At 48.4% G+C, this 25,818-nt stretch overlaps 1 protein-coding gene across 7 annotated transcripts; it reads right to left on the minus strand.

The window, feature by feature from the left end:
- Positions 1 to 227: 227 nt before the first annotated feature.
- On the minus strand, positions 228 to 25,817 carry TOM1L2 (target of myb1 like 2 membrane trafficking protein). Of its 7 annotated transcripts, none has more exons than XM_034441524.3 (16): positions 25,448 to 25,817; positions 18,873 to 18,957; positions 18,047 to 18,125; positions 17,758 to 17,907; positions 16,889 to 17,023; positions 16,345 to 16,491; positions 16,102 to 16,218; positions 14,599 to 14,732; positions 13,725 to 13,773; positions 12,796 to 12,919; positions 12,048 to 12,162; positions 10,794 to 10,866; positions 9,298 to 9,363; positions 5,311 to 5,370; positions 3,635 to 3,671; positions 228 to 2,812 (listed from the first exon to the last, which is right to left on the minus strand). In XM_034441524.3, exons 1-16 carry the CDS (start codon positions 25,497 to 25,499, stop codon positions 2,661 to 2,663), a joined length of 1,575 nt encoding a protein of 524 aa, XP_034297415.2. In that variant the 5' UTR covers positions 25,500 to 25,817; the 3' UTR covers positions 228 to 2,660. The 7 variants fall into 7 exon arrangements, with proteins under 7 accessions (XP_034297415.2, XP_034297413.2, XP_034297416.2 ...); XM_034441522.3 differs by having other exon boundaries at positions 10,794 to 10,869; XM_034441525.3 differs by lacking the exon at positions 25,448 to 25,817 and adding an exon at positions 23,922 to 24,032 and having other exon boundaries at positions 10,794 to 10,869.
- Between the last annotated feature and the right edge of the window lies 1 nt (position 25,818).

Consider the following 25,818-nt stretch of genomic DNA (forward strand, 5'->3'; position numbering starts at 1 on the left):
AGACACTTTTCTTCAGGGCCATCGTAACTTTGAATGGTCAGTAAATGAACTGTTGTAAGTCGAGGACTACCTGAATCGAATCCTTTCAGATGCAACCTTTCTCCTGGTGTTTGTGCCCAACCCACCATGGGTGTGTGTGTGTGTGTGTGTGTGTGTGTGTGTGTGAGAGAGAGAGAGAGAGAGAGAGAGAGAGAGAGAGAGAGAGAGAGTCAGTGGCCGTTGCTCTCTAAGATTGCACTATTTTTTGTTTATTGGGACGGTTTTGACATGCAGAAACAATATATATATAAATATGTACAGAGACACAGAGACATCCAAAAGGAGAGTTAAGTGACATCGGTTAATACAGCCTTATGCAAAAAAAACAAACAAACTCCAGGTGTCTTTGCTCTCTCTCGGGTATATTGTCACTAGTAGAAGAAAGAGAGAAGCCAAGATAGTTTTAAATTGGTTTCAGTGTTGTTAACACTATCACTAGTATCGTTTTTACACTGTTAACCTTTTACGTTTCCCTTCAAGCAATAAATTCCATTCGTCCGCCCGTCAGGCGGTCTCCCTTGAATAAAACAAAACGTTTTGAGTATTTGTCAATAAATATTATCTGTTTTTAAAATCGGGACAACTAGAAAAGAAGTTGTAGCTTTAAATATACAGATGGCGAGGCTATGAAACGGGTTTCGGGGAAAGGGAACGAGATCCTGAACAGTTAGCGGTTGGGTAGTCAGTGGGGGAGAAACAGAGACTGGCTAAGGGCAAAGCAATGGGAAACCCGATGCTCTGGAGGAGAGCAAAGATTGGGGGGGGGAGCTGGTTTCTTGGGGTGGCTTCTTGGTTAAAGGGCGAAAGGTTTGGGTGCCAGGACGAGGGGCTGGAGCCTCTCTAAGGGCTGCAGATTAACTGGCCAAGGAGGGGAAGGGAGGCTCCAGCTGCTTTTCCTGCAGGCCCCTGATGGGTTATCAGGATCACCCAGAAACATCCAGTGCTGACCGAGGACTCGAGGTTCTGTGCCAAGCGACGGCTGGCCGTGGGGAAATCTCGGGACAAAGGTCACGTCAGAGGCAAGAAAATGCAGCCTCTTTCCCAGGCTGGCAGTGGCCCTGCCAGGTGGCAACCCACCAGGTTCTCTGCCCAGGAGCACAGAAGGGTCACGTCCTCTCCTGGGGTAGAAGCAGAGCGGCAGCCTACAGTGCCCAACCTGGATGGGTGAAAGGAAGCCAGGATGCTCCTTTGGCTTTGAGCCAACGCATCTTAATACAACTTAATTCCACCAGCACCCAGTTATTTTTGCATCCTCTTAAAAGATTTTCCGATGGCCTCTGACCTGTGGGAATGGGTCCTCTTGAAACATTTTCCCTTTTCTTAAAATAAAGCTTGGGGGTGGGGGAGGGAGAAGGCTACAATCTCTCCCTGAAGTGGGATGAGTTTTTTTCTAAAAAGAATTGGGTCTCTTTTCTGGTTGACATGGCAGCATTGAACAAAAAGGCTGCAGGAGAACTTACTGAGAGAGACAGGGGAAGAAAGCAAGATGGTGCAGGGTGGGGGGAGAGGTAATGGTGAAGGTCCCCCCCCACCCCCCACTCGGCAGGCAGTGCTAAAATGCTGGAGTCAGAGCAAGGCAGAAGCCCCCACTCATTCCAACAGGGCTGTTCCCCCCCACTGCTTTCCACCCTTTCGTTAGTGTTTAGAAGAGTCCTGCCCGATAATATAGTCCATTTAGTGCTTTAAAATGCAAATAAGGTTCTAACACACACACACACACACACACATACACACACACAGTGTTTCATACCGCCAGACGCAACTGTCGCGCGGGGTTAACATTTCCAGTGCAAAGTGCAATCTCATCCCTTTCTGTGGCTGACTTTCCCTTATCAATACCGTTCTTGTAAAGATGGAGGGAGGGAGGGAGGGGCACCCTGGCCTGTCCCCCTCACAGGTGGGACTGAATTTCTGACCTACTTAGAGAGGGAGGGGAGGGTCGAGGGGAGAAAAGACGTGCAGCCGGTTCGCTCCGGGGCCTGCAGAGAGAGAGGCTCCTTCGTAACCCGCAGAACCTGCGCAGGTATCTTGGCTAAAGAAAGCTGCCTTCGCACAAGCAAACCTCCTTCCCGTGATAGCTTTACTATAGTAACCCCCCCAGGCAGAGCTAAGGGAGGAGAAGGGAGCAGTGGCGATGATGATGCTGGAAGGTCAGGTTTGATTTTTGCAGGCGGTCGAGAGGAAGGGACCGCAGGCCGGGCTTTGGAGTCGCCCTAACTCGAGCCAAGCCAAGGACTGAATGCATGGCTATTGTGCATAAGCAAGGGGAGGGGGAGGGGGGAGGGAGAGGGGAGGGCCGGAAAGTGAGTGGGAACGGAGTCTGTGCAAGTAGTCATGCAGATCTCTCACTTTAAAAAAAAAAAAAAAAATCTCAGCATCATCAAAGGGGCAGAGGTGTGAGAGGGAGTGAAGTGAGAAACCACCCCTATCTGAGTGGTAGAACCCACTCCCAAGGTTAAGGAAATGGGGCCGAGCCCCAGAGGAGGAGAGAAAAGAGCAACCTCTTCTGGGGCCACCGGGGACGGGAAGGGGCCCATCGCTAGCCAGGTTGCTCTTGGCATGGGCTGCCACCGCCTCCTACTCCTGTGCAGGTGGGGTGGCGGGGGAAAGGAGAAGGACCGTTACAGAGCGAAGAGGGCGTCCTCGGACCGCTCTGGCTTCCTTTTGCTAGGCGGATTCGCTGGTGGCGGTGTGGGCTCCTCCTGAGGAGGGGAGGGCAGATTGGGGATCCTTTCCGCGGCTTTGGCACGCTCCTCCAGGAACCGGTCGAATTCTGCAAGGTTTAAAACAAAACAAAAAAACAGAAGAGCTGAAGGCTCAGAGAGAAACGGTCCCAGCGCTAAATGTCTATGGAGGTTCTCAGCCCTCCAGGTCAAGGTGCTTTTTGAAGAGGCAGCTGGACTTTCCGGTTTTTCTTTGAAGACATTTTGCAAAAAGCTTTTTCAGCTCTGAAGAAGAAGAAGAAGAAGCGTCTCGGATGAGAAATGAAACATCTTCAAAGAAAAACCGGGAAGTCCAGCTGCCTCTTCAAAAAAAGCACCTTTGAGAGTCTCAATGCTATTTCACAACCCATCCCATCAACTCTTCCCTGTCAAAATCCACCCCAGGATGGGCTGAAGAGCGCCTGGTTGGGGGTGACCGCCCTAGGGGTCAGCTTTGACCCCATCTGCTGGAAAAGGCAGGGCTTGGAGACCGAAACGTGATTGTCCGGAGGAGAAATGGCTGGCTGGCTGGCTGCAAGCTTTAACAGAATAACAGCGTTGGAAGGGACCTTGGAGGTCTTCTAGTCCAACCCTTGTTCAAGCAGGAAACCCTACACACCATTTCCAACAAATGGTTGTCCAATCTTTCTTCCTGGACTACATTTCCCACATACCCAGTTTGCAGAACTAGAGGAGCAGGCCATGCAGGGCCACGTATTTTCCACCCTGCTAGGCTTCATTAGCTCCCCTCTCTCGGATGTTTGGTGGGGGGGGGGGGGGATGTCCCTACAGTCCATTGCTGGGGGCAGCTCTCCCAGCTCCTCCCCATCGTCTGGCAGCTCATCCTTTTCAACACCTAAGGCAGCACCTGGATCCCTGGGCTGCTTACGTACCTTCGCTGGTCACGCCTTCTTCCAGCTCATCTCCTTTCTGGAATTGAAGGAAGAAGGAAGGGGGGAATGGGGAAGAAAAGAAAGAGAGGTTACCATTTTTATACCCTTCCTCCTTTAAGAAGAACTGCAGAGAGTGCAAGTACGTTGCCAGCAAGGTGAGCCAACTGAGGCTGGTCCCAAAAACTGGGCCCCGCCTTGCCCCAACTCCGGGATTAAAAAGAAAAGAAAAAAAAAACCAGCAAGAAAATATGGTCGCTGGACAAGGGTCCACAGATTTCCGGGAATGAAAAACAGGGATTGACTCTGCTTGGCTTTGCCAACGTAGGAGAATCAATTCTCCAACGGACAAAAGGGACCTTCCAGATTCAGGGGTCGGCTTACCCCAATGTGCCCAGTTTAGGCACTTTCAAAAAAGCTGGGATGATGAGGTGCCTGGCAGGAGAGGAGGCAGCCCAGCAACTTTAACCGTAAGGCAAAGAAGGGCTGACTCCACACCCCGCACCAAACCCGCTATCCTGAAAAGTCTTAGAAGCAGCAGCTGTTAGAAAGTGCTTGTCCTACTTGGAGTACGGGGGCCTCCCTCTTCCAAAGGACCCTTCTTGGCATTCCCACCTTCAGGGCAAAAGCGCAGCCTGGGAGGAGGGAACACCCTCCTCTTATGAAATCCAAAGCAAAGGATCAGCGTGCATGGATAGACACATGGGATCTACCCTGCAGGAGGAGGCGGCCCTATCCAGCCAGCCGTGTCCTTCGGGGCGGGCATGACATTTCCCCATTCCAACACTCAGCCAAAAATCCTCCTGGGGGACTTTTTCCCCTTCCTTTGGATATTTTTCTGCTCTGTATTTTGTAACGTATTTCTATAGACCCGTGTTTCCTAATCTTGGCAATTCTTAAGGGAAGTGGACTTCAACTCCCAGAATTCCCCAGCCAGCTATGCCAAGGTTGGACTCCCCTGCTCTAGACTTCCATGCAGGCTGGGGAATTCTGGGAGTTGAAGTCCACTTCCCTTAAGAATTGCCAAGGCTAAGAAACATTGCTTATACACTTTCTAAGTTTCTCGGGGTTGGCCAATACTCCCCTCTCCTTCAGCACACCTCTGTTCCCATATCGGATGGCTTCTACCTGCAGCTCTGCCAGAGGTCCAACCCTCCCCGCCTTCCTTTCACCCCACATCTTCGCCCAGGAGTACAGGGAGTACCTCGACTTACGCCCAACATTTCTGTTGCTAGGCGAAATATTTAAGTAAGTTTTGCCCCATTTTATGACTTTCCTTGCCACTGTTGCTAAGCGAATCACTGCAATTAAGTCAGTCACACAATTGTTAAATAAATCTGGCTTTCCCATTGGACTTTGCTTATTGGAAGGCTACAAAAGCGGATCAAGTAACCTGGGACACTGCGGCCGTCATAAATACGAACCAGGGGCCAAAAACCTGACTTTGGATCACGTGACCAACAGTTGTTCCGTGAGAAAAATGGCCGTAAGTGACTTTTTCCAGTGGCATCGTAGCTTCGAACAGTCACTAAATGAACTGTTGTAAGTGGAGCACGACCCGTGTTTTAGAAACGTGTGCCAAAGGAGAGCTCCTACCCTGGCAGCGCCCTGCCCTCCTCGGAGGCAAATTTAAAAAAAGGAAACGAGGACCAAAGCAGAAGAACCAAAGAGTCTCTTACCACGTCAGTACTCAGCCACTCCTCAATGTCCTCCATGACAGAGGATTGTGGGACAGGAATCTAGGCAGGGCAGCAAAGACGGAAAAACAAGACCAAAAACACACCCAGAAATATGGGCCCAGAATGAGACAGGAAAAAAAAAGAGAGAGAGAGAGAGAGAGGAAGGAACAAAAGAGAGGGAGAAGAGAAGAAACAAAAGAGAGGGAGAAGAGAAGAAACCAAAAAGAAAAACAAAAAACAAATATAGGCTGTGTAAGATGCATTGCTGTCGTAAAATTAAAAAAAAAAAGTGCATTGTCGTCATCACACGGGGGTCGCAACCGAACGGAAAAAAGCACACGCACAAACAAAGCAGTGCAAAAACGAGGCAATGTGGCTAGCAAAACTCAACACAGGAAAGGTTATGATGAGTGAAATGGTGGGGGGTGGGGGCGGTTGAGAGGGGGGTGGGCATCCTCTAAACCGGGAGCAATGGGGCTGCCGCCTGCTTCCTAACCGATAACGGAAGATAGGGAAGCAGGAAGGATGCCCTGTGAGGGGAGTGGGTGGACAGAGATGCCGGTGAGGGCTTGGGAGCGGTGCCAAAGTGTGCGGCTGGGTGAGAGAAACAGACTGGGGGAAGCTCGGTCCATAAGAGTCAATCTTGGACAAGCTGTACGGACATCCGAAAATCCTTTGGGATTTAGTGGGGTGGTTCTGAATTCCGAGATTCCTTTCTTCCCTGTTCCTCTTTCATGGGCACAAAGAAGTGGTTGCTGGCCAAATTCTGGTCCACACAAGTTTTTAGGTGCTTCTGAGTACATACATTCACACACGCAGACACACAGCACACTCCTTCTGCCCCCTCCCCCCCCGGTCTCTCTGGACAGTGGAAGGCGGATAACATCAGGCCGCCAAGCGATGGTCTAAATCAGGAGTGCCAAACTCAGTTTCATTGAGGGCCGCATCAGGGTTGTGTTTGGCCTTGGGGGGACCAGCCTGGGTGCGGCGAGGCTGGGTGTGGCTAACTCGACATCACTTGTGTTGGGGCCGCCTGTGGTGGCTGAGCACTCTGCCAGCAAAAACGGGCTCTCAAGCTCCGTCTTCGGCTGCAACGGCCTCCTGCAACCCTCTGCCAGCAAAAATGTAACTCCAGAGGGCCGCCCACGGTGCTTGCGAGCTCCGTTTACGGCTGTGATGACCTCCTGCAACCCTCTGCCAGCAAAAACAGAGCTCCGTTTTCGCTGGCAGAGCCACGGTGGGCCAGTCCTTTACTGTTTCCAGGGTGGCCCCGTGGGCCAGATCTAAGCAATCCGTGGGCTGAATCTGGCGTCCGGGCCTTGAGTTTGACACCCCTGGTCTAAATCAATATTGCAGCCGATTTTAATCTGAATTCTGTTTGTCAAGCCGGGGGCCTCTCGCCCAAATTGATGCGCAATCCGAAGAGCAATTCAACATTCAATTGTGACCTTGTCATTTGTCTCACATTTCCAGCAGACTGCATTGTGCATATAGGTCTAAAAAACCCTTCGGTTCATTCCCCCCTTGGTAAAGATGATTTGGCTCAAAGACGTGGGGCTACTCCAAAGATCGGGGGTGGGGAAAGAGAGAAACCTATTGGATCTTACCAGATTGCTTCTGCCGCAATCACACATAATGAGATTTCCCCGAGCTCAGGCCTGCACAGAAACCAAACGCTCATCGAAACAATCAAATTATACTCCAGCTTTAGCCCCAAACCTGTATCTTGCCGTTTCAGACATCGTAATTGCTGGCTTTTTATTTCTCATTTGCCAAACATTCCCCTTTCTCCAGTCCTGGGCTGCCTGGAACAGGAGCGACCGCTATAACCATAGCTTGTCGATTCAGGTATTGTGCCAAGTCACAGCTGGTGAAGCCACGGCTCGGGCCAGCTTTCGTGCGCTGGTCAAGGGTCAAAATGGAAGGAAGCTCCTTCAAAGCCACTTGGCTGCTGAGTCTAGGCTACGAGGTGCCCAAACCGAATGGGGCTAGCAAGACAGACTGAGACACGTAGAAAAATATTGTCTGGAAAAGAGAATGAGCTTCAGGGTAACTCTGACCCAACATGCTTTAAATCCTTTAAATTTCCAGCCTTTGGCGAGGGACTCTTGGTGTGTCCTTGCACTTCCTTCTCACCTGTCTGCTTGCACATTTGGGCAGGTCCATTTTATTATTATGTGTCTCCTAAAGAGACATGGTTAACAGCTTCTGGAAACATGGTTAGGGATTAGTTGGATAAGGAGGTCAAATACGTCCGTGTTAAAAACAAACAGGGATGAGGAGCTTGTGAAGGACAGACCGGCCTCTCCGATTCTGTACTGGTGTTATTAAAGGGTCCACGAAGGGGGCAGTAACCTTTTTTCCAAGCTGAACAAACACAAGCTAGCAGTGTGGAGGCTTGGAATATCGGGGGAGGGGGACCGGAATTTTCAAGTCAGGGGGAGGAAGATGCAGGGGGCTCTTAAGGATCTCCCCAAGAAATCGAAGCAGCAAGATGATCTGCTCTGGAACGGCTCAATTGCTCAGGGGATTTAAAAGGCAAAAGATGTCAGGAGGTGCCTCCATCCTCTCTTGGGGGGGGGGGAGCTCTTTACAAAGTAGTTCAATCCCCCCTAAATGTCACTCTGTCCGCTAAACAGTTTGCCCCCACTTCCCCTCTTTACTGTTTTCCTAAGAGTTTGTCTCCTGAAAAAAATCACATTTTCTTTTCCTCTCCCCCCCCCACCGATTTCTATTACTTTTTTAAAATTTCTCTTTGTATTTTATATTTTGATAAACCAATAAAAATGTGATGGAAAATAAAGGCTGGGATCCCATGTATACCTTCAGGGTGACTTAAGTAATATCCCACTAACTCCTGCCCTTTCCTGCCTAGCTGTATTTAGGGGTTTCCTTAATAATAATAATAATAATAATAATAATAATAATAATAATAATAATAATAATAATAATAATAATAATAATAATAATAATAATCTGTCTGCTATTTTCAGTTTTCTGTTCTTGCAGGACGTGTTGTTATTTTTCTCCCCTTCCTCCCAAGCTTAGCAGAAAGACGGATGCACCTGGGGCTGCCCAGGTGTGCTGAGCTTCTGGGTTGCCCAGAGGAAGATGGGAGTTGAAGTCCAAAACATCTGAAGGCAACAGAGCGGAAGAGGAAGAGACGGGTCAACCCTCTTTCACCTGAGCTTAGGTTGCTCTTTTGTGCTGCCTTGTTCAACCTTCTGCAAACCCCAAACGTCGAAAGACTTGTGTTTACCAGGGAGGGGAAAAAGGCAATACTGCAGGTATTAAAAAAAAAAAAAGAAAGAAGACGACGATGACGATGACAGTACAAGGAACCGGTGGAGAGATCCATCCAAGTATTGGAAAACAAGGCCAGCGCACGAACATTATGTCTCTTTGTCCCCGTCCGTCTGTCCCCCATCCCCCCATCTGAAAAAAGTACAGGTATTCCTTGACTTACAACCACAATCGAGCTCAAAATTTCTGTTGTCAAGTGAAAGATTTGTTAAGTGAGTTTTGCCCCTACGACCTTTCTTGCCTCGGTTGTTAAGTGAATCTGGCTTCTCTGTTGACTTTGAAGGTCGCAAAAGGGGGAAACAGACGTGACTCCGGAACGCTGCAACGGTCGTAAGTATGAACCAGTTGCCAAGCGTCTGGATTTTGATCCCCAGACCATGGGAGATGCTGCAAAGGTCCTAACTCACATTTTCCAGTGCCGTTGTAAATTTTAACTGTCACTAAACGAACTGTTGTAAGTCGAGGAATACCTGTATTCAGCTCCCCAACCGGCCCACCCTCCATCTCCCCAGATGAGGCTCCCCACCTGCACCCTCCTTTTACTGCCACCAGGCTGGTACTGTTTGAACAGGTTGAGTGACAGGTAAACAGAGGCTGGTGAGGCCGGCAGAAAGGGACACCAGGAGGAGTGAGGGCAACATGGAGGGGGAAGGGGATGTCACCGGATGGCAAAATGGTGCTCACCATTCCTTGGGAGATGAGCCACCTGTCTATGGGCTCCATGGGGCAACTCCCACCTTTACCTCTCCGCTGTGTGTTGAGAACAGAAAGCCTCATTACCATAGGTGAAAAAAAAAAAAAGAAAGAACCACGTTCCCCCCTCCCAAGGCAGACGCGGGACGTCCAGCTGCAGGCGCCTGGAGAAAAAACTTTGGGCATCCCAGCCTCCCACCTGGTTCTACCTGCGGGTGGCCCTGCCGAGAATCGACAGCCCGAGGGTAGAAGAAACGCCCCTCCGTGCCCACTTCCTGAGACAAGAGGGCATTGAAGCGGGCAGAAAAGTTCTACATCTATCTCAACGAGCCATGTTTTGGGTACTGGCCAGCCAAGGCTGCAGGTAGACCTCGACTTAGGACTACAACAGAATTTCTGTTGCTAAGCGAGGCAGTTATGGAAGTCGTGCCGTTTTTTACCAATTTTTTTACCCATGGCTAAGTGTATCACGGCTGAAAATGGAAAGGACAGTGATTGTTTCTGTGTACAAAGGTTGCCAACAGCTTTAAGTCAGCTGGAGAGCAAAATAAGGAGGTTGCCACCTGCGTGCAAAGTCTTGGGGGGAGAGACACACCTTCAAGTACTCTGACCCTGTTCCAGGAGGCCCTTTGAGCTGACAACACACCAAGCAGTTTGTCCTCCACCTGGTGCCCTCCAGACCTGGGCAATTCATTCTCTCCAGCCAAAGTCGAGTGGTCTGAACCAGGGCTTAATTGGGAGCAAAGGTTCCCTATCACAGATTACCACTGGAGTGATCTGGATTCAAATTCAAAGCTGTAAAGTTGATTGGGCAAATGCAAATCTCTCGTTTTAACGGTGATGATAAAAATGGGGACAGAGGAAGAAAACAGAGCCAGGGACACTGCCTTGAACCATGTTTGGGGGAAGCACAAAGGTGGCCCATTTCTTCTGATGAAATAAAATTAATTAGAGATCGACGGATATTTGGATGCTACAAAGGCCAGAAGGGCGTGATCAGCTGGAGAAAGTATAAAAGCCCAGGGAGGAGACGGGAAACCCCCCTCCTGTGGGAGATGAGGTTCACAAATCAGGTCTCTGTGCTTAGCACTCAATCTGGACTACAAGGGAGGGGGAAGGAAAGTCTCCCTCCCCCCCCTCCCCGGTCCCAAAGTAGCACCTCGCATTTCTCCACACTAAATCAGTGGCCCTTTTAAGCACAACATCCAGATGAAGCTGAGAGAGAAGGTGGGTCTTTGGGCCATCCTCCGGAGTTTCCCACTGACCCACTGAACATCTGGTCCCCAAATACTTCTAGACTGCTGAGCCCCACCACCACGACCAAACAAGGAGATGACCCCAGCTCGCTCTGCCAGGTACCCCAAAAACAGACAACTGCACACAAGGGAACGCATTGCCCTTCGGTGTCCTCAGCTTAAGAATGTGACACACATACACACACACACACATACACACCTCCCTTTGGTAATACAGCAGAAGAGACTTACCCCTCCTGAATTTGGTTTCCGGATATCCGGGGCAGGTGCCATCCCTTTAGTCGTTTGTGGATCCTCCCTTGTCCTGCTGGACAAAAAGAAAGAAAAGAATTGCTGGAATAACCAGAAACCAACAATAGCAAAAGAAAACCTATGAAAGAGAGACCCAAAGCGGGCTGATTTTTATTGGCAAAAAAAAAAAGAAGAGGGGAAAACAACCAGGGCAGCCAGATGCCAGCACACTTAACGCTTCCGCCCGCGGGGGCAGATTGGATTATGGGGAACTGAATATGCACACGTAGAAAGTCGCACTTCGCTACCTCCTAAATCTGGGGATTTCACGTCTCCCAGAAGCCCACCAGGCCAATCCAATTAAGGCAGAGGGAGCTGATTAGATAAAAATCCCCCCCCCCTTTTCCTCTAAATCTGCCACAGGGTGGAGCCAATGGAACAAAGAGGAGAAAGCATCATTCATGCTTAAATACCGAGGAGTCTCTGGGGGGTCTCTGGGGGCTGTAATTCATCCAGCAAACCTCCAGAAAGCCAGGAGGGCTCCATTTTTAACAGCCCTGAAAGCGGGGACAGTCGTATCACCAAAAGAATGGCTTGGCAAGGGCAAGGCGTTCCTGAGGTCTCGTCAAAAGGTCTCATGCTGCATTTCTGATCGTCTTTGATTTTTCAGGGCATTTGGATTGGCTCCGAGTAGCCTAGAAATAGTCTGAAATACCATCTAATGGAGCAATCAAAATTCCCTCTCACAAAGCCCTCAGGATAAGATCTGCTCCAATTGTGTATCTAAAAAAGGAAAAATGTATTCGCTGTAGCACAGCGGCCACGAAATGAAGGCGCCTGATCATTTACTGGCTCAGGATTTGAACCTGGGGCCCAGAGGACGACTATCGGCCTGAGCAGCTCTTTTGGTTCTAGGAGCCGGTTTTGGCCAGTGGTTAAGGCGCCTGGCTAGAAAGCAGGAGATTCTGAGTTCTAGTCCCACCTTAGCCATGAAAGCCACCTGGCGACTGTGGGGCAATCACCAGGAGGTGGAGAGTTCTAGTCCTACCTTAGGCATGAAAGGTGGCTGGGTGACTTTGGTCCAGTCACTCTCACTCCGCCCAACCCATCTGACAGGGTGGTTGTTGTGTGGAAAACAGGAGGAGGAAGGTGTGCTGGATCTGTTCACCACCTTGGGTTTCATTTGTAAAAATGATAAAGGCAGAATACAAGCAATACATTTTCAAAGAGGCAGCGGAATCAGGGGCCACTTACGTTTTACGCTGATCGGCCACGGAGCCTCTCGTTTGTGCAAACACGTCAAAGTCATCCCGGGGATTGCTGGGGGGGAGCGAGCTGAGGGCCCCACTCACGTTGTTTGTGCCCAAATCTACGGAGAAGACACACAGGACAAAAAGCAAGAATAAGACTTGGAAGATGGGCCCGTTTGGCTTTTGCACTGTCATTTGATCAAGGTGAGCTTTGGTGCATACACACGTTCCTGAAAGGTGAGCTCAGATCGAAAACTCATCTTTGGGGAGGTGAGGAAAGAGGAAGATCAGATTCAGGAGAAGGACAGATTGGGAAGGAGATGGTGCCACATCCAGTCCTCCTCACCCGCTGGCGGTGCCGAAGACTCCGAGCCAGAGAAGGGACCACCGAAATCAATTGAATGAGACACAACTTGAGTGTAATATGGGACGTAAATTTTGACTCTAAGAGCCCAACTGGGACAAACGCGGATTTGCGCACAGCATGGTTGACGATTGAGCGCAAGGTAATGAAGGGTTGTGTCTTATCGCAGAGACTTATTGTGCACAAATCTGTTACGAATGAAAAAGGGCCTCGTATCTAAATGCAGAGTGTTGGCTCCTAGGCGTTTCCTCCTAGAGAGCTGCCAGCGTCAAACATCTACCTAAGCATACTTGGCAACCTCTCAAGTTTCAAAGGCCCTCGCTGTGGACTAGCTTCTTGAGACTTCCTTCAACTCTTTGAGAAACAGAAGGGAAACTAAAATACTCACCGAGCCCAGCAAGCTGAGAGGAAAGGGTGGAGGCGGGGGCTGTGTTTCCCACCATGGGGCTGACCACTGCTGGGGACCCAGGGCCCAGGTCTATTAAGTTGTCCTCGGTCACCTCGCTGAGAACCTGCAGGGACACACAGGGTAGCAGCAGAGGTCACACAAGGGGAACGGCATCCCTGCTGGATCACAGGAGTCAGAGGCAGCACCAGGCGGCTCTGTTAAAAGCCCAGGATGTTACGGCCAGGAGGGGTGTGTGTGTATACAAGCACCTACCCTCTTAAACCTCTCTTCGGACGGTCTTTCTTTCCTTGGCCATGTCATCTCGGCTAAAAGGGGCAGAATTCTGCCAGGACTGAGCCTTCTCTCCCAACACACAGGAGGAGAAGAATTATGACCAACTACACAGGGGTGAAATCCAGCCGGTTCTATCCAGCTTGGGCGAACCGGTAGCGGCGGCTGCGGGAGGCTCTGCCCACCCACGCGGATGTCATCTCGCTTTTTTGCAACATTTTAAGCCTCTGCACATGCGCAGACATCGCCGTGCGTGAGCACATTGGCGAACCAATAGGGAAGGTAAATAAATTTCACCCCTGCAACTACATACAGAAAAAACAGGCAGAACTTTGATTGAGCCATTTGGGCCACCATCCTGATTTTCTGATTAGCACGATGGTATTCCAAGAACAGGCAAAGGCTGAATTTCCAACATAGGTATTTCCACATTATCCTTTTCCTGATCAGCTTGAAATGGCCGGATTCCTCCCAATCTGCCAGCAGACCTTCGACTGTTGCTTTGCCAACAAAGACCCAACCAGTTATGCTTAATATTCAGGGTAAATATTAGCAATTCCTAGGGGAAGAGTACACTCTGGTCTCAAGGACAGAGAGTTACTGTTATGCTGCTTAGAAAGGCTGGCGGGAGGACTTACTCCGTTGCTTGAATTCTGTGCTGATCGGCCCAGCCTGTAACGTTCAAATCTACAGGGAGACAAGAAGAGATTAAAAAGGAGGGTAAGGGGCAGTTTTGAAGAAGTGTGGGTCTTCATCCAAAAGCAGGAATGGGGAGAAGAAATTACTGTGGAGGAAGTGTTGATTCCAGGTAAGACACCCAGGAGAGCACTACAAGACCCATATGCCATTCTTTCCCCATCTCCCTGGTTGCCCATGGAAAGTAACCCAAATGGGCCACAGGAAGTTCCTCCATGGAGTGCTGGTTGGTTCTCTCTTTCTCTCTCTCTCTCTCTCTCTGGTCAAGCTTAAGCACTTAACTGGACTTGATATCCGCTTCCAGGCAAACAAACACACCCCTTCAAAACAGATCAAATGCTTGTGATTTGCTTTGCAGGGCAAGGCCCACATCTGGAATGCAATATCCTGACGAGCAACCGGTTCCTCTTTTTGGATGCCTGGCTAGCATGCATGATTTTCCACATGGATGCTTTTTCCAGGAGGTTCTTTCTGGACATCTAGCGTCCAACTGTACACATGACATCCCACCCAGCCAGGCATCAGCGTAGGCAGCCGGGAATCAATTATCGACAGCTGAACAACCGAGAAAGAACCGAAGTGGTTTAACGCAGCTCTGACCTTTCTGGTGGTTCTCTTCTGGGAGGGAAGGGGAGAGGATGAACGGAGAAGCCCAGGAAATAGAGAAAAGGCTGCAGTTCGCTAAAAGGAATGCCTCTTCTTCTGAGGGACACCCCGCTCCTCAATGCTGTCACTTAAGAGAGGGAGGGCCTTGGCTTGCCCTGCCCTTCTGCCAGAGGATCTAACTTCTCAAAGGGAAAAAAAAAGAGACGTCACCTCTCGTATCGGAGGAAGACGTTATTCAAATCATCGTTGGCATGAAGCAGCTCCTCGGTGACTTCTTCGTTGGACACCCTGGAGATCAGCTCCACAATCCGTTGCTGCATCGCTCGGCAGGTGCGGTTCAGCTCCTAGGAGAGGAGACAGGGAGGCAGCTGAGAGCAAGGAAACAGACTGCAGGGGTGGCACCACAAGCAGGAGCCAGAATTTTCACCTCCAGGAGGAGGTCCTGTTGCCTTTTGAAGGTCTGTTTGCTTCCAGGTATCTCTTAGGGAGGCTGTGGCCCACATCTGGCCTCTCTCGTCAGCTGTTTTGGCTCCCTCAGCAAAAGGGGGCCAGCCTTTTCAGAAGATCCACCTCTACCCGCTGGACCTCACGTCCACAACAAGAGAAGCCAACTTCCCCCACCTGATTTTCCGTGAGTGGTGACCTTTAACAAAAGCTAGCCTGAATCTGGAGTGAGAAATGAGCAGAGTAGTGTCAGCATCCAACCTCTGAGGAGGAGGAAAAGAAGCTGCCTGGGCTTCCTCTGCCGAACTGACATTTGGAGAGTGGCATCCATCTCCACTCAGGTTCTCCAGCTGCTGCAACAGCTTGAAGACTAGGTTTGCCAACGTTCAGCTTTAATCTCGTCAGTTCAGAGCCAGACGGTGGCATTTCAGATGTTTGGACTCAGGTAGTGGAGACAGGCTGACACAACCGGCTGGTGCAGCATTGGGAAATTGTCTTGTGCACCAGTCCTTAGTGGCGTCTATTGTTTGGCCCTATTTCTAAGAGGCAACAACCAACCACACATTTATCTCAGTTTCTTTGATCCAAGTCACTAGAAAGGGGCACCTACAGACAGTGGCTTGCTCTCTGTCATCCTGGAAGGCCGGGCACAGAATAATGGACTTAAATCACAGGAAGACAGGTAAAATTCACATCTGGTTGAAGTGAGCCCTCCTGCCGTGGGTCATTTGGAACAGGTGAAACCAGACTGCCTGTGACTTATGGCGAACAAGAGGGGTGGGGAATGGAAGAGAAGGGCTGGAGGTGTCGTTCCACAAATGACTATAAACAGAGGTGGGGAAACCATCTGTCACGGACCCTTCCCCAAGCAACAGATCGGTCATCAAGAACCCAATGACCCCTTCTGACTCTGGGGCTCTGGATGTCGTTCCGGATTAAATGGTCTGAGTCCATCAAAACCAGGGAAGATAAAACAAATACAGAAAAGCCCTCAACCTACAACCATAACTCAGCCCAAAATTTCTGTTGCTAACCAAGACATTTCTTGTGAATTTTGCCCCGTTTGCCACACGAAATACGAGCCAGTTGCCAAGCATCTTCATTTTGATCACGTGACCCTGGGGAGGCTGCAATGGTTGTGTGAAAAATGCTCACGTAAGTCACTTTTTCCGGTGCCATTGTAACTTTGAATGGTCACTAAATGAACAGTCGTAAGTCGAGGATTACGTGTGCAGAAGAGCTAGGAAAACTACCGTCTCATAGATTCACCTGCAGTAACTCAAGGTCTGAGGAATCCTCTTGCCCAGGGATCATTTCCGTCAGCATCTCCGACATCACCTTGGTGTTGCCACGAACAACGTCCAATTCGCTGCGTAATCGTGCAATCTGGCCGGGAAGGAGGAAAGTGCTTTTCTATGTAAAACCCGACACAGGTCTCCTGAAGGAGTGCTAGGGGAGGGGCCACAGCTCCCCCACCCCACCCCACCGCCAGCCCTTCCCCCAGAGCCCTACCTGTTCCGTATTTGCTATGATGGGGCCGGTCACATTCAGAGGGGGAGTCTGAGGAGCCGGGAAGGACGTAGGGGAGGTGCTGGAGCTCATCTTTTGCTGAGACTGGGACTTGTGCATGTTAGCAGCTGGGTCGATTTCAGGAACACTCTAGCAAAGGAAATGGCAGTTGATGAAAGAGAGACCCAGCCCACATTTAAATACGCAGAGGGGCAGGTGTCTGCATGTGTCTGCATGTGTGTGTGTGTGTGTGTGTATGAGATTCTGTTTTCAACAGTCACCTAAATGGTCTGGAGGCCCAAAGATTATGCAGCCTCCCATCCAAACAGCTAGTAGCCCATCACCCTGGCAGACGGACGGGGTGCTAAAAGTGTCTGGGGTCAGATCCTGCAAGGTTGTTCTAAAAGGCAGCTGTCTTTTCCGGCTCAATGAATGTCCGGTGGTAATCTAGGGTTCATTACACTACAATTTATCCCCCTCTTTCATTTGCGGTTCGGGGCCTGGGTCTTTGGGCAGGAGCTCTTATTTCCCACGCTTAGAAACTTACTCTCTGTGGGGTGTGTATTGGAGACAGGGCATCCAAATCCGCAACGGGAAACTCTATGCCTTTCCTCTTGAGCTCTTCGTAAATGTGCACCACTCCTGTGAGGTCAGGGCTGCTTCGAAAGGCATCAGCCCAAGCCTGGGGGGAAAAAATTAAAATAAAATAAAAAACAGGGTTATCAGGCTGTCAGGCTGTTTCTACACAATCCATATTTCTTCACTGGGGCACCAGGGACCGGTTCCATGGAGAGAGGTTTCCCACAGACCGGAGGGGCTGTGGTTTCATGTGCTGCCTGCTTTCTGGTGTGCTGCAGCCTGGTGCCTGGAGGTTGGGGACCCCTGCACTAGGTTGTCTGAATGGATTGTTTTTTCTTGGATTCATTACAACAGAGAAATCATGAGACACCCCCCACAGCAGCCCTAGGAGAGGGCCTCACTAGAGACCCTCCTGAAATGACCCCTCAGCTTTAGTGTGATGGAGAGAAAAGCTATGAAACAGACTAGAAACAGTCATTCATCCTGACCCTCTCACTTTTGGGCATGGAGACCTTTATGTGCTACTCAAAGGTCGGATTCAGACTCTCAAACATTGTGCAAATGAATCAGGTTGTTGCCCCAAAAACTTGAAAAGAGCCATCAGGCCAAGGTGGCCGATGCTGGGCTTGAGTCACCATTTCAAGTTAAGAAGCAGGCAGCTGCTGAATGCACAACTGGAAACATTATATATATTATATATATATCGAGATTAAAAGGACTATCAACCTGCTAAAGCCTGGCCAGTAGAAGCTTCAAAACTAGGTGGCCTTAAAACGGTTAGGATTAGTGATGCTATATGCTCAAGGAGAAAGAGAGACTTAAATTAAAGCAATATACCTGAATCAAGGCAAGGACTTTATCTTGAACGATGGTGGGAGGATTGTTCTTGGGTGAAATTATTTTAACCAGGACACCGTCTATGAAATCTCGGTTTGCTACGAGGATATGGAAGCGATGGCCGCAGTTCTTGACACACGTTTCCAGGACCTTGGTGTGAAAAACACATTTCAGGTGCAGAAGAGAGTGTCAACACTCAGCATCCTAAAAAAAGAGAGCTGCTAGGTCGGGTTCTAGGGTGACGGGCTCATTCCCCCCAAGTCTCCAGATCTTGATTTCTTGTACTTACCGTTAGAGCGAGCATCACCTCTCTGTAGTTTTTGTTTCCATTCAGCCTCTTCTTGAGCGCTCTAACGGCATCCTTCGGGCTGAGGAGGAAAGGAGGAAAGGGTGGTGAGCGCCCCAGGTGCCTCTGAAGCACAGAAACACAACAACCCCGGTTTTAAGCTGTTTGTGCACACCTGTTTTGAACCTGGGTGCTTGGAGGCACCGGTGTTTGCTCAATTATAGCGGAGTATCTCAAAGGAGAACACAGTCCCCCGAGGGAACACACAGATACTTTCAGCAAATTTAAAAAAAAAAAATCAAGCCAGGCCAGGAGCTATGAAGATGCTGAAAAGAAGCCAGCAAAAAGATGTTTTGTGATGCTTCACAAAGATGGGCCAACAATACTGCTATGGTGTTTAAACACAGAGAGCTGCGTTGGACTAAAGTATTCCAGCTACTTGAAATATTATTAAACAATTTCTTGAACAACATTTTACAGAACAAGCTCTTCAAGCTTAAAATCAAATGCTGGGGGCTGTTTGGCTCATACAACTTCAAGTCATTGGCCCATTTAGCGCCATCTTCTCTGCTTGATTAGGGTTAAGGCAAGCAAACACTGTCTGCAGTTAACGGGATCCGAACATCTAAACTGCTGGCAGAGACCACCTGACCAACAAGCAAGTACTCTTCCCAGAAAAGGAGGCCTCCAAAATAGCAAAAGGCTATGTCACAGGGAAGAGAGGATTGATGTATTAAATGTTTGTTTGTCTTAAAAAATAAAAAATAAAGTTACTCAAAATAGCAAAAGGCAATTTTGCCGTCAGCTAAGAGGGTGTGCATACACATACCCTTCTTCTGTCTCATTGATGATGTCACATATCTCCATGTTCAGCGTCCAGTCTTCGCTCTGTAGGGAGCCATCAGTGGCTTTTTCTGTAAGGCAACAAAATACGTTGCTCATTTTCTGCGAAATTGACAGTCAAGCTAGTTAGCCTTACCTATAGCTCCATGCAGTACAACACAAGATATTCCATCAAGATTATCTTCCTTCCGAGCAACTGGTGCCCTGCACACTTGTTCGGAATTACATAAAATATAGTGCCAACAGATGGTGTCAGAGTTTGCAAAAAGTGAGCAACCTGAAGGGCCTGAAGTTTAGAAAATGACCCATAAAAGGTACCAGGAGGAGGAAAAGATTTCAGAACCAGCTTGGAAAGGAAATACTTTGAAATCAAATTTTGAGTCTGCCAGTTTTCTGCCATCTGATAGAGCAACCTCTTCCGGCCAGCAACACTAAATCACCTGTGCTGTCCTTTTACCTTTTTCCTTTTGTGCCAGAAAGCCTCTTAAGGAGGGGAAGCCCAACAGTTCATAAGCCTTTTGACTGGTGCCACATGCAAAATGAAGCAGACAAGAAAAATCCATAACCCCTGGGGGGGGGAGGCAAAGTTATTAGCAAAGTCTAGGTCATGTTATCAAACTCAGTGCACAACATTTTTTGAGGCCAAGAACTGAATTTTGAATGATGTGGCAAAAAGTAGGAGATTATGCCTTGGACAAAAAATCAGTTTGTTTAATATTTGCATTGAAATGTAATTATTATGGTAGTATGCTAGTTATCTATTTATTCTTGTTACATGAAAAATTACTGTTTGGCAACAATTTTCAAAGTGTTTGTCTTTTGTAAAGAGGTCTCAGGCTGAACATTTCTCATCTAGGTGAAAGCTGACAAATTATAACTGGGTATAATGTGGGGGGGAGGGTACACCCACACCCACAAATACTGTTAAATACTTCATATTAGCAAGAGATAAAGCATATAAGTCAACCAATCTATTTCTTGTTATGTGTTCCTTTTGGAGATTTAATGTTCAGTTCCTGAGGATTTCCTATTGCAATATAATCCATCTAAAATAGGCTTATGGCACCCTCGAAGCACTTTACAACATGGATGCATTCTGGCGTATGCCGTGTTATTTATCTGCAGAAATATTCGACCACCAGATCTCGAGTACCAATCCCATCCTGGTCTGAGGCCACTCCAGCATCTTGTCAAGTTATTCATAGCAGCTAATTTACAACAAGTACTGCAGAGGGCTCTAATTTTATCTGAGGGGATAATAGCGGAGCTTTTGGGTTTTGTGGTCCGAAGTTGAAAAATAATCACCCCATCTTCTGTTTCAAGAAAATGGTCCTTTGCTATTTAGAGGGACTGCAGTGGAATACGATCTCCGGCTGTTAAAACCTACCCACTTCTAGGTACTTTTGCCAACCTCATTTATGCCATCCTCTTAAGTCCCTGTCTGGATGCTGGGAAGGGTCAGCTGAAGACCAGGAAGTTAAGGTCCAATTCTTGCAAGAGAGATGGACTGAGCTAAACAATGGCTCACCCCTACGTGAAAGGGTTGCTGGATGATGCAGAAGCCATAGTTTATGAACCACAATAGCTAAGCTCACATGATATCTTCAGTTGAAATCCAAATAAATTCCATTTGGGCTTAGCTTGATGTGCGAACCAAGCCATTCTCTTGGTCAGCAGGCAATCTAATTGGAAACAGCTGTTCGGGATGAGAATTGGAAGAGAAATGGTCTATTTTTTTTATGTGCAGGCCTGTGCTTGCTTTACAGATTTATCGTTTTTATTCCTGTTGTGCTACCGAGCAACCTGTGTGCCAAGCCATATTTTGCTTCCATTAGCAATATGTCGCATTGAACTAGACCTACAAAAAAAATATTTGGAATCCTGCACAGAACTTAAACATTCTCATCCCCCCTTTTTAAAAAAATAATTGTGGATCTTTCACCCTTTGGATTTTTGTCTTCAGGAATATTTTTGCATTAGCATTTGGCTATTAACCACCGAATATGTCAGAAGCTACCATACAATTTTGCATGTTTGAAAAAAAGAGTAGGGAGGAATTAAGAGAGTCCCAAGGAAGATTCCATGCTTAGAGAAAAGGAACTAAAAACATATAACCAGCAATAGTCATGACCTGTTGACAGTAGTCATTTAATAACCTTTCAACTTGGAGGGAGGATCTAAGAAGAAATAGGGAAAGGAGGCAGAGATTCTCCCTGAATCCCTTGGAGAAAACAGACAATATCGAAACAATTCACCATCCTTCACTGGTTTGAAACTGGGAAGCCATTATTAACACAAGCCTGTTTTGTTGGTGTCCAACAGCTTTCACTGTTCGAATATTTCTCCTAATGTCCACTCCAGTTTGGGTCTCCAAACTTGGCAACTTTAAGACTTGTGGAGTTGGCTGGCTGAGGAATTCTGGGAGTTGAAGTCCACAAGTCTTAAAGTTGCCAAGTTTGGAGACCCCTGATGAGTAGACACCAACGAGTAGATATATATATATCTAGATATGCATACTGTAGTTTGAGATTCTGCGGGTACCTTCATTAGCTAACTCTCAGCCTCAGGGAACCATTATTATGGTCTTCTCAGAGTTCAACATATCTCTGCGGGTTTACTTGGCCAACTCTAGGCTTTCACAGAAATCTTGCCCAATCTTTCATGGTCAAAAAATTCTGCCAGAAGAACCTTCTGCCACTGCAAATATGGCAAACACATAGAGGGAGTTGCATCAGGGATGAATGAATAAACATATTGCTCATTAACCTTCGGAAAGTGTTTATCCCTTTACTGCTTCAACCTGTTTCACAGCTGAGTTATTTACATTTTACAACAGAGAAAGATAAGCCTCTGATCATCTCAACCCTTTCCTGAACAGTGTTTGCTCATGTTTACCCAATGTCCTAGTGTGCTGGCGATTAAATTTTCATGGGAATCAATGCCATTTACTGGCAGAGGAAGTACAATGCTGATGCATTTCTAGCCCTAGATATTTTTGGAGGCCACCGGCTTTAATTGCAGATGCCAAAGCTGTCATCAATCCAATGGGTTTTAATGGAACTCGTCTCCATCTTCTCTAACATCAAAAGGGCCACCAAAGAACGCGAAACAGCCAGACGACTGCATCTCACACACGAGCCAGGAAGAACCACAGAAACATTCAACAAGGAAAATTCAGTGAACTATGAACTACTTCAGCCAAGGTTACACAGCAGATATTTCATCCAGGATAGGTTTGCTTTTCCATCCCTGTTCAAATTAAAGTGAAATCCCTCACGGGCTTCTCTGCTTCTTAAGGCCGCTTGCCCTGGGCCACCAGAGGGAAACTTGCTATCAGATCTCCCAAATTCCAGACTGAGATGGTAATAATAGGTTGGATGCCTTTTTTTCCTGGATAGTCAGCAACCGGGTCACATAATGTCAGTGACATCCATACCAAAGCCTTCAAGATTACTTAAGTCCTCAACACTAAAATTTCAAATCAGGGAGGAGGAGGAGGAGATGTGTGTGATTAAACTTTGGACAATTTCTGACATGAGACTTTGAAAGCAACTATTTCTTGACTGAGATCAGATCCTGCTCTGCAAGCCAAGTGGGATGTTTTGATCTTTTGATGAACACTGTGTGTGTAGCCAACCTTTGGTTCTTTTACATAAAAAAAAATCAATAGCCAAAGAGTGCAACCTGTTTCTACTAGGCATTTTCTTCAGAATAAAGATTTTCAAGCTATTATTTCCCATCTCTTGCCTAAGAGGGCAAAAATAACGAGCTTGTAAGTTGAACGTCTTTTCTCATTTTGGAGCTGGCCAATTTAGGCTTAGGAAACAGCTTCAATTTTCCAAGCACAGCCACTTCCATTGTGAAGTGCTACCTCTGCTTGTGCCTTCCAGGCTGGGCTCACTCACTGAGCTAAACTATAGTTATGTTTAATAACTCCTTAAAAAATAACAATGGTTACATTCATACAACATCCTAAACCAAGAACTAAATCCCTTGCTGGCTTAGTGCAGTGTCTGAACTAGCCTCTATATACTCTAATTCAAAGACCTGACAACTTCAAGACAGCCACGTTTCAAGAAATTCATTCAAAATTTCCGAAGTCCCTCCCGAATTAAGACCACTTAGAAACTGTTCTCTAACAAAACAAAGATTTTAAAAAGAAGAGCAGCAATGTCCTGTTTTTATCTGTTTCTCTTTCAGAGATTTTTACGTTTTTCTCTCCCAACTGGTGTAACGCCTCAGGACTTTCAGCTTCACAGTATATACCAATAAATTGCAACAATACATGTACTGTAAAGAATATTCTTAGAATTGCAGTAATGTCTCCTTTTAAATAAAGGGATGTTCCGAGTCGCTTATTCAAGGTCTTGGTAAAGGTCAACAGAGTCAGGATGTAAATGACATTCCTTGGACTATACACATTCGCTTTCATTATGCAACCCTCTCTTGCCTGCGCTGGGAATCCTTTTCCCATTGAATAAAATGTCACAATTTGTTAGAAAAAAGGCCAGAATCTATTTTTGATTCTCCAAGGGCAAAAGGAAGGCACCCTAATTAGACTGCTGCCCTTTAGAGCAGGGTCTCTGATTTCATTCTCAACGATTTAGCATCTGCCACAAAGAAAAATGGGCTCAAATTAAACAGCGTTTACCTGCTTTCGGACCAAGCATCCCTACAGCATTCACAAGACTATGCAACAATAAAATGAGTTTTGAAGTTTACTCTAATGATGCACAAGCAAGCGGTTAGCTTCATAAACTGATCAAGATCCTTCCCAGTAAGAAAAGCTTGCGGCCCACTTCCTAATTTTGACTAAAAGTTAGGTAGAAACCAATATAGATTTTGTATTTCTCAATTCTTCCTTCCAATTTCTCAATTCTTCTTTTCAATTCCTCTGTTATCTGTCTCAACATGTGCGTATCCTCTCGCCCCCATTTCTCAACCTTGCGCCTCAGCTCTGTCCACCCTTTCTCCTCTCTCCAAACTGAGTTCAAGAAAGTGAATGAACGGCCACTGATCGGAAAAGTCCACTCACCAAACAGTTGTTGGGTCCTTCGGTTCTTTAAAGGCATGTTACATCCAGGAACCTCTCAACCTGCCGTATAGTCATTTCCTTAAAGCGCACAGGCATTTATGCAAGGCGTTGCTTCTTTTAAAAAGAACAATTGGTGCACATTGCAAGGTCCTTGCACTCCGACACGTGGCTTCTGTATAACCATCAACCTTCCCACACCCCTGCTTAGTCACTGTTTTTTAAACCAAGAAAACCACAGCTTCTCGAGCCTTAAGTGGAGAAGTTGCTGTAAATATCCACAAACAATTCAATCATCTTTTCTTGGATCCCCCTCAGGAGAACTTTTTCAAGATTACAGGGCCTCCAAATCTGCACCTTGCTGTGTTTTCAAGTCAGTTTTCCCTCTTGGGCATCCTCTGTTTCATTTCCTGCCAGCATTCCTAGCTCCAAGCTCACCCACAAGTTCTGAGCACCTCTAACCTCCTCTTCTCCTTTTTGAGATCTCTTCCTTCACTGTCAGGCTGCGCCTTCCTACAACCTCGACCACTCCCCCCTCCCTGACTTCTTTCCCCCTTTGCCACAGATCCTCCCAAGGCTTTGCACCCGTCTTATTCTCACCACCCCTACACCCAAAAAAAACCCTGACAATATTACTGCCAGGCAACCTTCCCTTTTATATCACTTTTCTCCCGAAACATCCCTCCGCTGCAAATGTAGATATCTTTTTTTTTTTATAATGCATGCTTTTCTGTTTTGTTTTTTTAATCTTCCACAAAACATAAGTCATCCTGCAGACGGATCCAGGTTTGGGAAGCTGCTGGGCGTGTCACAGCCAGCTTGGGCGCACACTTTCATGGCTGGGCATAAGCTGCCTCGCCCCCACCCCTCCAGGGGGACAGTTGGCCTTTGCCCGCAGGGTCTTTGCAAGGACCCCTCTCCCAGAGAAACCCCCCCCCGCCCTCCCCATGTGCCTTCAAAGAGACTTTGTACAGACCTGTATAGAAAGGAAGAAGCTAATTTGCAGCTGCAGCAGCAGCAGATGGCCATCTGGAAAAGGCCAGGCCATGCTCATCCAGCTGGGCACCCACCCTCACCTGAGAGCCCCCCACTTCCAGGGCTGATTGGGGGGGGTGCACATCTCAACATCGCCACACATTGAATCCCACCACAAAGCCCCCCCTCCCCCCCCCAAGGGACCCCCAGATGGGGCACCTGCGAAAGATGCTCTGCAGGGACCAAAGGGGGGAGGGGCTGCTTTTCCTCAGCCAGGGGAGGGGGAGGGGGAGGGGGAGACCCCTGTGCAGGTGGGAGGTCTGCAGACATCAGAGGGGCTGGGGGGGGGTCACTGGGGAGGGGGCGCCTGCAGAGCTCCCCCTGCCCGCCCAGAAGGGCCTCTTCAGCCCAACCGACCCCGGGGGTCCCAAAACGGGCCTAGGGGCCTGGGAGACCCCCTCCCCATCCGCGGCCCAGCCCCCCACTTGGCCTGAGGGCGCCTCAGCCGAGCTCCAGCCGGCCCGAATCCTCCCCCGCGCCCGGTGCCGGCTTACCCAGGCTCTGCCCCACCGGGGTGGCGAAGGGGTTCCCCAGAAGAAACTCCATCTTAAGGATGACAACAAACGCGACCGGCCTCCCGGCCCGATCAGCCTCCCGTCGCCTCTCACTCCGCCACTTCGTCCCGCCTCCCCGGCTTGAGCGGCGGCGGCGGCGGCCAAGGGCGGCGGCGCTCGCGCCTCAGGACGGCCCTGGCTCGCTTTCTATTGGACGGGGTTCCCGAGGGGTGCTTTGTCATTGGAGGAACGAGACGCCCATCACTGTCAGGCCAGGGGGACTCGACTGGAAAGCGGACAGCTTCTGAGAGACGACGACGAGGCGGGGAAGGAGAGGACCCCGCCTTCCGCGCTTCGCCATTGGAGAACGC

The sequence above is a fragment of the Pantherophis guttatus genome, chromosome 14 (assembly GCF_059756535.1).
Source record: "Pantherophis guttatus breed Tessera chromosome 14, ASM5975653v1, whole genome shotgun sequence".
NCBI classification, from domain to species: domain Eukaryota; kingdom Metazoa; phylum Chordata; class Lepidosauria; order Squamata; family Colubridae; genus Pantherophis; species Pantherophis guttatus.

Excerpts from the sequence above, each read along its gene's own strand:
- TOM1L2 (XM_034441522.3), bottom strand. The coding sequence starts at position 25,499 with ATGGAGTTTCTTCTGGGGAACCCCTTCGCCACCCCGGTGGGGCAGAGC. Across the intron at positions 18,958-25,447 it reads CCCGGTGGGGCAGAGCCTGG|AAAAAGCCACTGATGGCTCC; the intron begins GTAAGCCGGCAC and ends GTTGCCTTACAG. Across the intron at positions 12,920-13,724 it reads CACAGAATTCAAGCAACGGA|GTTCTCAGCGAGGTGACCGA; the intron begins GTAAGTCCTCCC and ends GTGTCCCTGCAG.